The 13,380-nt window shown below is 34.2% G+C and overlaps 2 protein-coding genes across 27 annotated transcripts in view; one reads left to right on the top strand and one right to left on the bottom strand.

Moving 5' to 3' along the window:
• Nucleotides 1-13,380, bottom strand: part of znf692 (zinc finger protein 692) — a 36,422-nt gene that overhangs the window by 20,811 nt on the left and 2,231 nt on the right. For 11 of the 24 annotated variants that reach the window (XR_015497197.1, XR_015497200.1, XR_015497199.1 and 8 more), the window contains 9 exons: nt 10,643-10,837; nt 10,264-10,295; nt 8,068-8,514; nt 2,694-2,763; nt 2,534-2,590; nt 2,354-2,464; nt 2,225-2,275; nt 1,440-1,518; nt 1,190-1,304 (listed from right to left, as the gene is read on the bottom strand). Coding sequence is in view for 13 of the 24 variants with exons in the window: in XM_087263650.1 (XP_087119776.1) it covers nt 1,190-1,304; nt 1,440-1,518; nt 2,225-2,275; nt 2,354-2,464; nt 2,534-2,590; nt 2,694-2,763; nt 8,068-8,514; nt 10,264-10,295; nt 10,643-10,809 (1,129 nt within the window). In the remaining 11 variants the exon portion in view is untranslated. The remainder of the gene's footprint in view (nt 1-1,189; nt 1,305-1,439; nt 1,519-2,224; nt 2,276-2,353; nt 2,465-2,533; nt 2,591-2,693; nt 2,764-8,067; nt 8,515-10,263; nt 10,296-10,642; nt 10,838-13,380) is intronic. The other 13 variants (XR_015497206.1, XR_015497204.1, XM_087263657.1 and 10 more) reach the window with 3 other exon arrangements.
• The window catches only part of lpxn (leupaxin), a 48,052-nt gene continuing 38,828 nt past the window's right edge, over nt 4,157-13,380 (top strand). The window contains exons 1-7 of one of the 3 annotated variants that reach the window (XM_087264518.1): nt 4,157-4,245; nt 4,520-4,559; nt 4,839-4,866; nt 5,728-5,784; nt 6,112-6,228; nt 6,335-6,438; nt 7,016-7,090. The gene's annotated coding sequence lies outside the window, so the exon portion shown is untranslated. Of the gene's footprint in view, nt 4,560-4,838; nt 4,867-5,727; nt 6,229-6,334; nt 6,439-7,015; nt 7,091-13,380 lie in introns of all 3 variants that reach the window. The other 2 variants (XM_087264516.1, XM_087264517.1) reach the window with 2 other exon arrangements.

The raw sequence follows: 13,380 nt of genomic DNA, 5'->3' as shown, positions 1-13,380 counted from the left end.
ATTAAATGGCCTTAGCAGAAGCCATCGTGCATATCAAAAACAGGCAAAGCAATAGATTAATATTATTCAACATATCACAGAGATTTAAAGAAAAATATTAGATGTAACCCCATTTGTAATTTTTAACATTTTCAAAAGTAACTGTAATTTAATTACATATTTTTCTTAGTAACTGTAACTAATTACTGTTACTTTTATTTTGTAATTAAATTACGTAACGGTGTTACATGTAACTAGTTACTCCCCAACACTGCAAGTCATTTATTAAATAAAGAAAAGATTGATGCAGCTTCTCTTACCGCAGCAAATTCCGTCTTTACTGTTGGTATTTGACAGCAGTTAATGTGGAAGTGACAATTTTGTTCTCTTATTGGATGGAAACACTGCTTTATTTGCATGTCTTATATGTGATTTTCCAGTTATGTGCTTAAATTTTAATTTGCATCTTTGGATGGAAATATTGATAAGTATAATTATCTGGACTGGATTTCCTTTTGTGTTTTGTAATGCTTTTTTTGAAATGCTAACATTTAAATAATTTCATAAAAGACACTTATAACACATCTCATAACATATGCACTTATAAAATACTACAGTAAGTACATTGCATATACATGCATAATATCTACAGAAACCTACTTTTTTATTCATCTACCTAACTAGGCTACTTTGAACCAAATTAATTTGCATGAAAATACATTAGAATATAATTAAACACCTGGTTTTTGGAAAGTGTTGTCTTCTCCATTTGAAACGTTGACTAACCTGTAACTAATTTGTTTCTCTAGGCTTATTATTTGCAATTAACAGTTGCTGTCAAAACAGATCTTCAACTCACAAGCTAAAACATAGACACACTTTAACATTTTATTAAATATACCTGTTTAACTGCTTCCTAATGCGAATATCTAATCAGCAATCACATGAGAGCAACTCAATATTATTAAGCATACAGACGTAGTTAAGGTGATCCGCTGAAGTTTAAACTGAGCATCAGAATGGAGATGAAATATTATTTAAATCACTTTTTAACATGATTGGTGGAGTATTTCAGAAACTGCTCATCTACCTGGATTTACACATATATTATCTGTAGAGTTACAAAGAATGCTCTGAAAAAGATTTGTATCATGAATATGTAGCTGACAAATCTGTCACATAAAATCTGTAAAATGGACTGAACACTCACTACTGTGCAACTTTTCATGCTCCTTCAGATGCTTCTTAAAGTTAAAGGACTTTCTGCAGGAGGGATGCGAGCAGGTGAAGGTCTTCTGATGCAGATGCTGATATTTGATATGATGCTGAGGAGAAGAAAAGATCCAGTGCTGATGCTTTTTTGTTTTCTTATTTAACAGTCGGAATATATGAAAAGTTGTGTTAGTCTGGTAAAGACTAACGAATGTGTGATGCGCTGGTAATATTGACATGGAACTTACATTTAAATATTGTCGACTGGAGAAAATCTTATCGCAGCCATCAAACTCACAAGATAAAATTAATTTGGATGTTGATTTTCTGTGAACACATTGAGTTTTTGTGATATTATCTAAACATATAATACAGTAGGACATCATAAGGCATTCACAATAAATAATACTAAGTATTTTTCATAAATGCAGGACAATCACCTGTTTTCAAGCAAATGTAAAACAGATTCAATATTTATTTTCTATACGATACACTGTATCCTGTTTGTTATTAAAAAATCATCATGATTCACAGAAAACACTAAACTGATGTAAACAGATGTTTAACCAAAATGTTTTCAGGAATATTTAGAAAAATATTATACTTACTAAGGCTCTATTTATTTTAAACATTTATATTTTCTTATGGTATTAAAGATAGTAATGGATAGTAAACTAGAAACATTCATTCAGAGACATATTTTAACTAAATGTAGCAGAAACTGACCTAATTGTGTTTATTTAATAATTTAATCATTAATCTTTTTTTTATAATTGTAAAGATTATAAAAACGTCTAACATGCATTTTATTACTTTTTAAAATAATTATTTCACCCATATTTTGACAAGTTTTAAAATAATAAAATATACACTTTATTAAATAATATTTCAGTTTTATTTGATGGAGACAGCAACACAAAATGGACCATCTGTATAACTATAACTATACATAGAAATAAAATAAAACGTATAGAAATGTAAACTATTATTTAAAATGTAATGTCTGCTTAAAAACAACAACAAAAAAACAAACCTTTTCCTCTTGCCCCCAATCTGAGACATATCCTTTTTCAACGACTGTGAACTGAGGAGAAAAAGAACTCTTAACTACAACCAAATCATTTGAAAATATGAAGCACATCTTCTGTTAGAAAAGTATCACCTGTTACTTTGAAGTATTCCCGCCTTTTTGCTGACGCTAAGTTTCTCAGTATGATCTGCACTACTTTGGGTCCCTCTGTTGGTTAAATTCAGCACTGCAAATTCTTCATAGCTAGAGAAAAGTATTTAGCTGTATTTTTCAGTCTTTTCATGTATCATTGTATATGAATAAAGTGAATACCTATCAGTATGGCTGACAGGAACATCTACAGTCATCTCATCACTGTCTGCTGGAGATCTGGCAATCAGAAAAAAAAAAAAACATGATTAAAGATATAAATAGAAATCAAAGAATATTTTTTCCAGTAAAACACAGCAGAACAACCAAACCCAATATGTACCCATGCTCTGAATAAGAAAAATCAGATGCCAGATCATTTTTGTCCTGTGCTTCAAGAGTCTCTGTAACATCTGCAAACAAGGTTACACTGTAAAAAATTTCCAGGTTTTCACAACAAGTTACTGTAATTTTTCACAGTAAATTACATTAGTATCCCTTCACAGTATTTAACTGAAAAATTCACAGTAATATGTTGTATTCATAATTTTATTGTGAAATTACGGCAGGTAGCATGATTACAGCAAATTACTGTGAAAAAGACTATATATTTTGCACGTTAGTTATAGAAATTCAAACCTTTTTTTAATTCAACGTAGAAATTAATACAAATTACTTTTAACAGATAATAACAGAATGTTATAGCCCCCAAAACGATTTGGTTACCAACATCTTTTTGGTTGTACTGCACCATTATTTAATTTTTTTTACAGTTAACATAGAATATGAACTAATATTTAATGAACATATCTGTGTGCTTAGCCAAAACATAATAAACTGGAATAAAAAGTAATTAATTAATGAAACCAAAGACTGTTAAACAGCCAAAAATTATTTCAATGTCAGGGTAAATGTCTGCTTTAGACGGTTTCATGAGTATTGGGCACCTGTCATTGCCTGGAGGTCACTAATCTCAGAATTATATATATATATATATATATATATATATATATATATATATATATATATATATATATATATATATATATATATATATATATAAACCACAGATTAGAGTTTTAAACAACTACATTCTAGCATGAAAAACGGTTAAAACTTCATTTTCTGACGCATATAGAGCCATCGAAGACGGGTAATTGTCCCAATGTCTAGCCTGAAGACAGGCGCCTCTCGGCGGATACATGAGTAATGAGCGCCGTTACCGCCTGGAGGTCATAGATCTCCGCTACCGGCAAAACACACTTAAAATTACACACAATCTTTACTAACAATCCACAGATTTTGGTTTTGAAGAACTACATTCTCGCATGAAAAAGTGTTAAAACTTTATTTCATTACATATTACAAGCAATATTTATAATATTATGTGCCTTCTCATCCACCATTACAGCTTGATGCAGCTTGGTGCGAAACGAATCCTGGGAGGAAAAAATAATAATTCTCAATACACTTCAAACGAACTTTATTCTGATTGTTAAAGTCAGAGATATGTAATATTTTGAATGGCGAAGAAAAAAATTAACTTTATATTTCAATGAATATATCACTTTTGCACTGCTTCGGTTCAAGACTCGTGTGACATTGAATCAGATTCAGATATTTTATCAGACGTGTTCATAAGCTCATAGTCATCAACATGCAATTTGTGTACAAGCAGTACACGAACCAAGCAATATGATGAAATATTAATGAATTATATGTCTGCGTCTAACAATATTATGCAAAATGGAATCGGTTTCAGGCGAATTCGACTCTTTACTGTTCACTTAAAGGAGCCGATTCATTGAACAGAACTGACTCGACTCGACCGCAAACAAGCGCCATCACCACAGACAACGCCTGACTCGTCTCTTCACCTAACGAATTCATCCTCGGTAAGTGTTAAAATGTGACTTTTGTCCGTTAAATGATTGTTGTATGTGTATTTCTGTATAGTGCATGTCATTTAACTGGAATTTACCGAGTACTTTGGTTGTACTCGCACATACAGGGTTTAAGCGCGCCTTTTTTTAAACAAGAAATTAACGACGCCAGATGGTGATTGTAGTGTTTTCTGAGGTAACATAGCATAACGTTAACGTTAGTTCCTGAAAAAAGAAAGGGAATTTTCTTTAATTAACTTCTTGTTAACTGCATTTTCTGTTTCAGTACAAGACTGAAGTAAAGGTGAAATGACTGTGACGTTAAGGTAAGCTCTGGCTTTCACTTAAGTTAACGTTACGGTTAGTGACCATCATGTACGTTAATTTTGTTCACTGTTACGTTAACGTTAAGTTAGTTAAATAACTAAACTCATTATGAAACAAGTCTTAACTGTTTTATTAAATGAGGCTTCTAATACAATTCAGTTGTATTATTTTAGTACATATTGTATATTTCTCACTGGTGTTAATGCATTGCTAACATTTACAAATGAGAACTAATTGTATATTGTCACTAACTGTAGATTTTATTCTTTGGTGTTCAGGTGTACCTGATAATAGCTGAAGTGTGAGGTGAGTGTAAATTCTGATCACACAAATATAACCTAAATTCATTATCACAATCTAAACCTATATATATATATGAGCAATTCCAGCGTTATGGATGTGACATTTGCAGTAAAAATTCAACACATAAATTGACAGAGAAAGTATATGTTAACATTATATTGAAAAATTTGATTATATTTTCTAGAGCAACTACCCACAGAGTTATGGGAGCAGAAAAATATCAATCTGTAAATGTGTTTTGTACTTTAAATGAGGAAAATAAGCATGTGTTATGGATGTGACAAAAAAAGTCTGAGTTTACAGTATACAACACACTTTGTAGAAATTATGTGAATTAAACTGCACAACCCAAAAGAAATAATGCTAATCAAAAGGATTAGAGTCGGCTCTCTACAAAACAAAACTGATTGGTTTAATTTAATTTAATATTTTCACATTTCTGAGGAAAAAGTGTCGTTATGGATGTGACATCTCTCTGTTGTGGATGTGACGCATGTGAAATTACCATTTGTGTGACTTTGGTAAATCAAATAGAATAGTTTGAAAACATTGACAGATGCATTTTTGAGTATTTTTAAAGTACTGTAAAATACTTGCTTACACAAAAAACCCAGAAATGGTTTCCGTATTTTGGTAAAAACTTATTTTTTTTTCATGGCAAGGTTGACATTTGCACGGAATTGCTTATATATATATATATATATATATATATATATATATATATATATATATATAGAGTGAGAGAGAGAGAGAGAGAGAAAGAGAGAGAGAGAGAGTGTGTGTGTGTGTGTGTGTGTGTGTGTGTGTGTGCGCGTGTTAGGTTGAGTCTTATTCTACTCTTATTATATTCATATTTTTTTGCAGCCACAGCCACTGATGTTGAAACACTGATGCCAATCACCCCTCTCTTGATTATTAAAGGTAATGTTGAACCTTCCTCGTTTTTATTAGATTTTTAAATGTCAGGTTTTTCACAAATTTGTTGTGAGCAGTTTCTTGTACAAACTCTTTTTCTTCTTCCAGAAGTTCCACCAGTACTTCCAGTCGTAGTAAATATTAGACAAAGATTTTTTTAAACTATAGTTTTTATTTTTATTAGCAATTTTACTGGGCATGTCTGTTTGTTTGCTTGGTTTTTAATAGGCAGAGCATGGAATGTCAACTTTGTTTCTACAAACAAATGTAATTATTCACAAACATCTCTAATTTAGTCTTTCTTTCCCCAGCAGTGCAACATCAAACAAACAGTCTTATTCCTTGGAGGGTCGAGTGGTCATTGGACCTCACCTGGATCTAACGACTGACTTTGGATCTGGTCTGAAACTGAAGTATGCTGAAGATGTCTTTTGCACTCTGGAATTTAAGGTAATGTCTACAATAAATATTGTAACTGAGGGCTTGTTTTCGGGGGGTTAAACAAGGAATGTATAGGAGCACAAGTCATGACTCCCCTTGTCCCCTTGTAATAAAGGGGTGTGTTGCAGACTCAATTTGTTTGTCTGTGCTGGAGACCAGAGGGAAAGCTGTCTTTAAAAGGATGGGGCTCTTATACCATATGTGAAGTTACCTATTCAGGTGACTGGATTACATACAAGTCATTGCAAATGCATAAATAGTGGGAATTTTTTACTGGGAAGCACAAATTAAGTGAAACTCAAAAAACGTTGAAAAATATTTGGAATATTTACAAAAAAACTTAATTGAAATGAATACAACACAAGTGCTGTATCACTTTAATCAAGTTTTTTGCAAAATTTTTCTAATATTCAAATCATGAAAAATTAGCTTAATGCAAGAAACATCCTGCTAGTATTCAAGAACAAGTGCTATGATGTACGTGTTCAATTTGCAATAAGTGTGAACCCAGCATTAGATTATAGTCTGTAAACAGAAAGTGTAAATCAAATCAACTGTTTTAAAATGCTCTGTCTAGGTCATTAAAACCACTATTTGTTGTTAGACTGTTCTTGAATGTGTGTTTGTGATGGAAATGTTTTTCAGATGTTTTTGTTTAAATGATTGCAGTTTGACTGAGCTACAGTATTGTCAGAATGTTCAAACTGAGCTAATAGTAATTTTGCTCTGTAGTGCAGCAGTATTGTCCCAGTAGTGTTGTGTGAAGCTAACTGTTTGTCTGCCCTTTTGCTTATAGGTGCTTTTTGGGCACCAGTTTGGAGATGGAAGACAGACGAAGTCAAAGAAGCAGGGAAGACACATCAACCAGCAAGTGTGTAAAATTATCAGGAAAATGATTCATGATATATATATATATATATATATATATATATATATATATATATATATATATATATATATATATATATATATATATATATATATATATATATATATATATATATATATGAGAAAGAGAGAGAGCGCACTCTGAAGCACTGCTTTTTATATGTATGCTACATATGATGTCAGATTTTTTTGTTATTATGTTCTTAAGATTTTTTGAGGCTTCACCTTCACCTTTTGAAAGTTTTCTGAAATGCTTACACAGATGTCATTAAGCTGTTAAATAAATCTGTAAAATGTATGTGTGTTTGTTTTTATTTTGATTTTAGAGTCTTCTCAGATCACCCAAAAAAGAAGATTCTGTCATCATTTACGCATTTTCAGGTTGTTTAGACACAAAGGGGAATATTTGATATTTTTATTCCTGTGTTTAACAAAAAAATCATTTTTAACAGAGCTGGAACAACCTGAGGGTGAGTAAATCAAGATAGAATTTTCATTTTTGTGTGACCTAAAATTGCTTTGAAATTTTACAGCACCAAACTGTTAAATTACAGTAATCCGGGATATAACTGTAACTTTACAGTTAAATCAGGTATTTAAACTGCAACCTACTGCTAAATCACAGTAATCATATTGCAAATTCACAGTAAAATATAGTTAATTCTACAAGATAATACTGTGAAATCACAGTAACGGACTTTATTATCTACTGTAAAGTTACAATATATGGTTGTAATTTCACAATAATTTAATGTGACAAAACCACAGTAAATTACTGTGAACTACCTCACAATAATTTACTGTGAATTTACATACAGTAATTTACTGTGAAAGTAATGCAATTATTAGCCAGTAATTTACTGTGAATTTAAGGTCAAATTTTTTACAGTGTATAGTTAGTCCTTGAAAAAAAAAATATTATTATTATTAATTATTATTTATTAAAGAAAAAGCATTCACCTGCATTTTTATTTTGTCCAAGCATTTTATTTGTGTTAGTGCCAGCATCTTCTCTCTGTTGCTGTCTGGTTTTTAATCTAGTCATCATTTCTTGTCTTTCTGTATCTGTGACTGGTTCCTTCATCTGTCTCTTGCCTTGTTCGGATGTAATTTTATCTCCTTCATTTTTAGAAATCAGTACCTTCTCCAGGTTAAAAGGACACCACATAAAATGATGTCCATCTTCACATGTATATTTAAAACACTCATCCGCTTCTGCTAATTTCTTGGGCTCAGTAGCAGCCTCTATTCTTCCACTCTGACTGCGTGTTGATAGTTTTGTTTTTTGAACAGGCCTACACTGCAGGACAGGAGGAAGGGGACACGTCTGTCCATGGTTGTGGACCATCAAGATGAGTTCCTGCAAAGACTCCTTTGTAGTTGATACAGTCTCTTCTTTCCCATCACCTAAGTTCAATTGATTTAATGCCACAGATTATCAATGATAAAAACAATAATAAAAAAAAGTGCACAAAGATTTAAAGCAGGTGACACGGTGGCTCAGTGGGTAGTACTATTGCTTCACAGCAAGAAGGTCGCTGGTTCGAGTCCCGGCTGGGCCAGTTGGCATTTGTGTGTGGAATTTGTATGTTTTCACCCATGTTTGCATGGGTTTCCTTCAGGTGCTCCGGTTTCCCCCACAGTCCAAAGACATGTGCTATAGGTGAATTGAATAAGCTAAATTGTCAATAGTGCATGTGTGTGAATGAGTGTGTTTGGGTGTTTTCCACTACAGGATTGCAGCTGGAAGGGCATCCACTGCATAAAACACATGCTGGATGAATATGGATGAATAAACGGACTAATCTGAAGTAGAATGAATAAATGAATTTAAAGCATTTAAAGTGCACACAGCTGGTGTGGATGCTATAGTATCTTTATAGTTCTACTTCTTGATTCGACCCGGTCTTTTACTCTGAATTTTTGTCTTACTTTCTAAAACAAATGGAGTGGATTAATGTATTCTCATTATTAAGCAGTGTACTATTACATTTTTCATTTCATAAAAGACTTATTCCAGTGTTGTGAGAAATAAACCAAAGCTAGCAGCTATGATGTGAATCCCAAAATTAAAAAATTAGATTTGAAGCAATGAAGCATACAAACATTGGGCAAAAATTCAATGATACAAGACTGAATGAGAACTCAATGGCTTTACTGAGGGACAGAACTACAATTCCATAAAGAACCTTCCATGATACAATTCATTAATTTTTCGTCGGCTTAGTGCCTTATTTCTCAGGGGTTGCCACAGTGGAATGAACCACCAACTATTCTGCCATATGTTTTACTCAGTGGATGCCCTTCCAGACAAAACCCAGACCTGGGAAAATGATAAATTCATTCATTCATTCATTTTCCTTTAGCTTAGTCTCTATTTCAGAGGCTGCCACGGTGAAATTAACCACCAACTATTCCAGCATATGTTTTACGCAGTGGATGCCCTTACAGCTGCAACCCAGTACTAGGAAACACTCACACACACGCACGCACGCACGCACACGCACTACGAACCATTTAGTTTATTCAATTCACCTATAGCACATGTCTTTGAATTATGGGGGAAACCGGAGCACCCAGAGGAAACCCACGCTGTATACTGTATATATACACATACATATATATATTAATAATTGTATAATGATGGTTTTTTCTGTAGACTATCGGAAAAAAATAGCTCATGGGGCTAATAATATTGTCCCTAAAATGATTTTAAAAAAATAAGAACTGCTTTTATTCCAGCCGAAATAAAACAAATAAGACTATCTCCAGAAGAAAAAATATTATCAGACATCTTTTTTTTTTTTTTTTTACTATTAAATATAAAAAGGGACCAACAAAATGTATTCACCACAGGGAGACTTGTTTATGTAATTTGTAGTACATCATGGGAGTGTATTACAGATTATTGTAAACTTTGGCATGCTATATTTTTTTCAAATATTTTTTTAAATATTTGTAATGTAAACCAAGACTAAAATACTAAGTTAAATTACATTTCAGTGAATGCGTTGCTTAAAATTATGGTTAAGACCAAGTCATGCAGGTTTAGAAAAACTTTATATTGAATTGCTAAAGCATTTAGAACTATAAATTATGTCAGAAGGGTAATTTTATGGGTGAAGGATTCCTTTAAGTTGGGAGTCTGTGGTTTACCTGAACACTTCATACAAACTCTTGAAACATAGCTGTAAAACAGAAAGCAGAAAATGTCATACAGTTAGACCACATATAATCTATAATGCTTCACACACACACCACCAGAAGACCTTGGCCGTTGACCAAATCTAAATGTGTTTTGAACTCCATAAACCGCAAGTCCGTCTTTGTTTTTTCTGCCTACACTTTCTGTTAAGCTCACTCATAATTCCTGACTCTTCTCTGTATGATCTGGAACTGGATCAGAACAAGTCTGATCTTCATAGCCAGAATCAACAACTGCAAATGTAATTCAGCTGGAAATGTAGAGTAGCGCATCCAGCGAACTGTCATGCAGCAGGTCTAAGGGTAACTGTATCTCTCGACTGTACTGTACCTCTCCAGCAGATGCTGAGCAAGCTCCGAGTGAAGAGAGAAGCCCAGTTTATCTTTGAGTTGAGCCCAGCTCTGCAGACACGAGCCCAGACGCACGCGAGACTTACTCCTGCGGGCGTCCAGCTCCCGGCGGCGCTGACGCAGCACAGTTTCTTTAGTGGATGACATCACGCTGAGCGGTGCCACTCAGACCACACTGAAACACAATGACAGACATTACAAGTCAATGAGAGGTTTGTTTTTTGCATTGCTGTAGGACAAAAATGTGAATTTAAAGAGAAGTTCAATCATCGTTTACTCAGTTTTTACTTGTTTCAGACCTTTATGGAGTTACAGAGATACAAAAAACAACATATTTTAAATAATGTTGGAAACCTATAACCATTGACATCCATAGTATTAGTTTTTCCTACTATGGAAACTAATGGTTACAGCTTTTCAGCTTTTTTGCAATAGAAGAAAGAAACTCAAAGGTTTGGAACCACTCGGACCACACTGAAACACAATGATAAGACATCTGAAGTCTACGAGAGATTTGTATTTGCATTGCTGTAAAACAAACGTGAATTTAAAGAGGAATTATGTCGTCATTTACTATCACTGGCTGCAAGTGGATACTGCACACTGGTGGTGGTGTGGAGAGACCCCTTCATGATTGTGAAGCGATTTTGGTGTATGGCCATATACAATAAATGCTCTATATAAATACACATTATATTACATTACATTATTTAATGGCTTTAACGAGGAAAAATAATAGAACTTCATGTGAATGACAAAATTAAAAAAAAAAATGAGTGAAAAATACAGTTTCATTTAGTGTCATGGATAATCAGGCACGTGCACACATAGGACTTAACCTGTGCAGTGCACATGCCCTTTTTAGTCTTGGATATAAAGTGCCCCCGCGACACAACACACCCTCCGTCCCGCCCTTCAGTAGGCACGCGACAACACCGCTCTTGAGTACGCGCGCTCAACAACAACAACAACAACAACAACAACAACAACAACAACAACAACAACAACAACAACAACAACCACCCCCCACTCCCCCGGCTCTTCAAAAAATGTATCCTGCACATGCCCTTTGGACGGTCTCTGCACGGGCCTGTGGGTAATGTAGTTTTTTTTCCTGTATTAATTCTTCTATTAAACACTATTAAAAAGAAAATAAACAGATGGGTTTTATAAAACCATCTAAACCACTTACAGTAACAACCTTAGCGCCCACAATAGGCCTGTCTTAAAAGATACTATCAGAATTGTACTAATAAAAAAATAAATAAAAAAAAGTGTACTTATCAGAATTTCAAAATCAGTTGAGCAATAAATTAACTCGGGTTTCTTTCCATTTAAAGATGTTTACTGAATTTTCAAGCAGCAAAACAATAAACTCCAGTCAAAAAACTGTGTTGCTCTGGTCTTTATTTCTCTCACATTTTGTAATATAACTTAAAACATTACAAACAAAGAAGTAGGGGTGAAATCAACAAATGTACAAAACTAAACATATCGACATGTGTAAACGGTGCATGAATTTAATCACTATAAATAAATTATATTAAATCAAATTATGGCTCTTCCATGTACTTCCATGTCTACTTAGATATTTAGGGACCGAGCACCGAAACGGTGCGTAGGCCCTATTGGAATTGCTCCGTTTTTTATTATTATTATTATTATTATTATTATTATTATTATTATTATTCCGCCCCCAATCGGGGCACTTTTGAGGGTCTAAACATGCCCGAAAACTCACGAAAATTTGCACACACACCAAACGCGGTGTAAATGGCTGGGTTTTAGGGGTTTCGGAAGTGGGCGTGGCAAAATGACTCGACAGCGCCACCTAGAAAAATTAAACGGACGAGCCCCCGATCCACGAATCACACACATGCACGAAAAATGGCACACACCTCAAACATGCCAAAACATACGAAAAAGTCTCTTGGAGCCATATCTCAAACCCAACAGGAAGTTGGATATTTTTGACTTCCTGCGGCGAAAAAGTGGCATTTTTGCCATTTCCAGGCGTTGTATTTTAACGAACTCCTCCTAGGGATTTTATCCGATCGACACCAAAATTGGGTTTTGTCATCTAAAGGCCTTGGCAATGTTAAATTGCGAAGCTTTAGAGTTTTCGTCGATGGGCGTGTCCGTGGCGGCCTCGCAAACTTTGACGATTCGCCACAAAACAGGAAGTCGTTATAACTCAGGCATGCATTATCCGATCTGCCTCAAAATTCACATGTTTAATAACAGTCCTGACCTGAACACGTTTACATGCCGATATCCAGATACAGTTATAGCGCCACCTGCTGGCCACAGGAAATGACATGTTTTACATCGTAACAAACTCCTCCCACAAATTTTTTCGTATCAGCACCAAATTTGGGTTGTGTTATCTGAAAGCTCTAGCGATGATATATTGTGAAGATCTAGAGTTTTTGCAGAGGGGCGTGTCCGTGGCGGCATGACAAACCTCAACGCTTCGCCATGGAACAAGAAGTCCTTATAACTTAAGCACACAATGTCCGATCTGCCTGAAACTTCACATGGTTGATAAACGTCATCTCTTAAACACATCCACATAACAATAATGAAGTGGGCGTGGCAAAATGACTCGACAGCGCCACCTATAAAAATGAAACGGACGAGCCCCTGATCTACGAATCACGCACATGCACGAAAATTGGCACACACCTCAAACACGCCAAAACATACGAAAAAGTCTCT

The sequence above is a fragment of the Danio rerio genome, chromosome 8, assembly GCF_052040795.2.
Source record: "Danio rerio strain M-AB ecotype USA chromosome 8, GRCz13ab, whole genome shotgun sequence".
In the NCBI taxonomy this organism is placed as follows: domain Eukaryota; kingdom Metazoa; phylum Chordata; class Actinopteri; order Cypriniformes; family Danionidae; genus Danio; species Danio rerio.
This window is presented reverse-complemented; position numbering and strand designations above follow the sequence as displayed.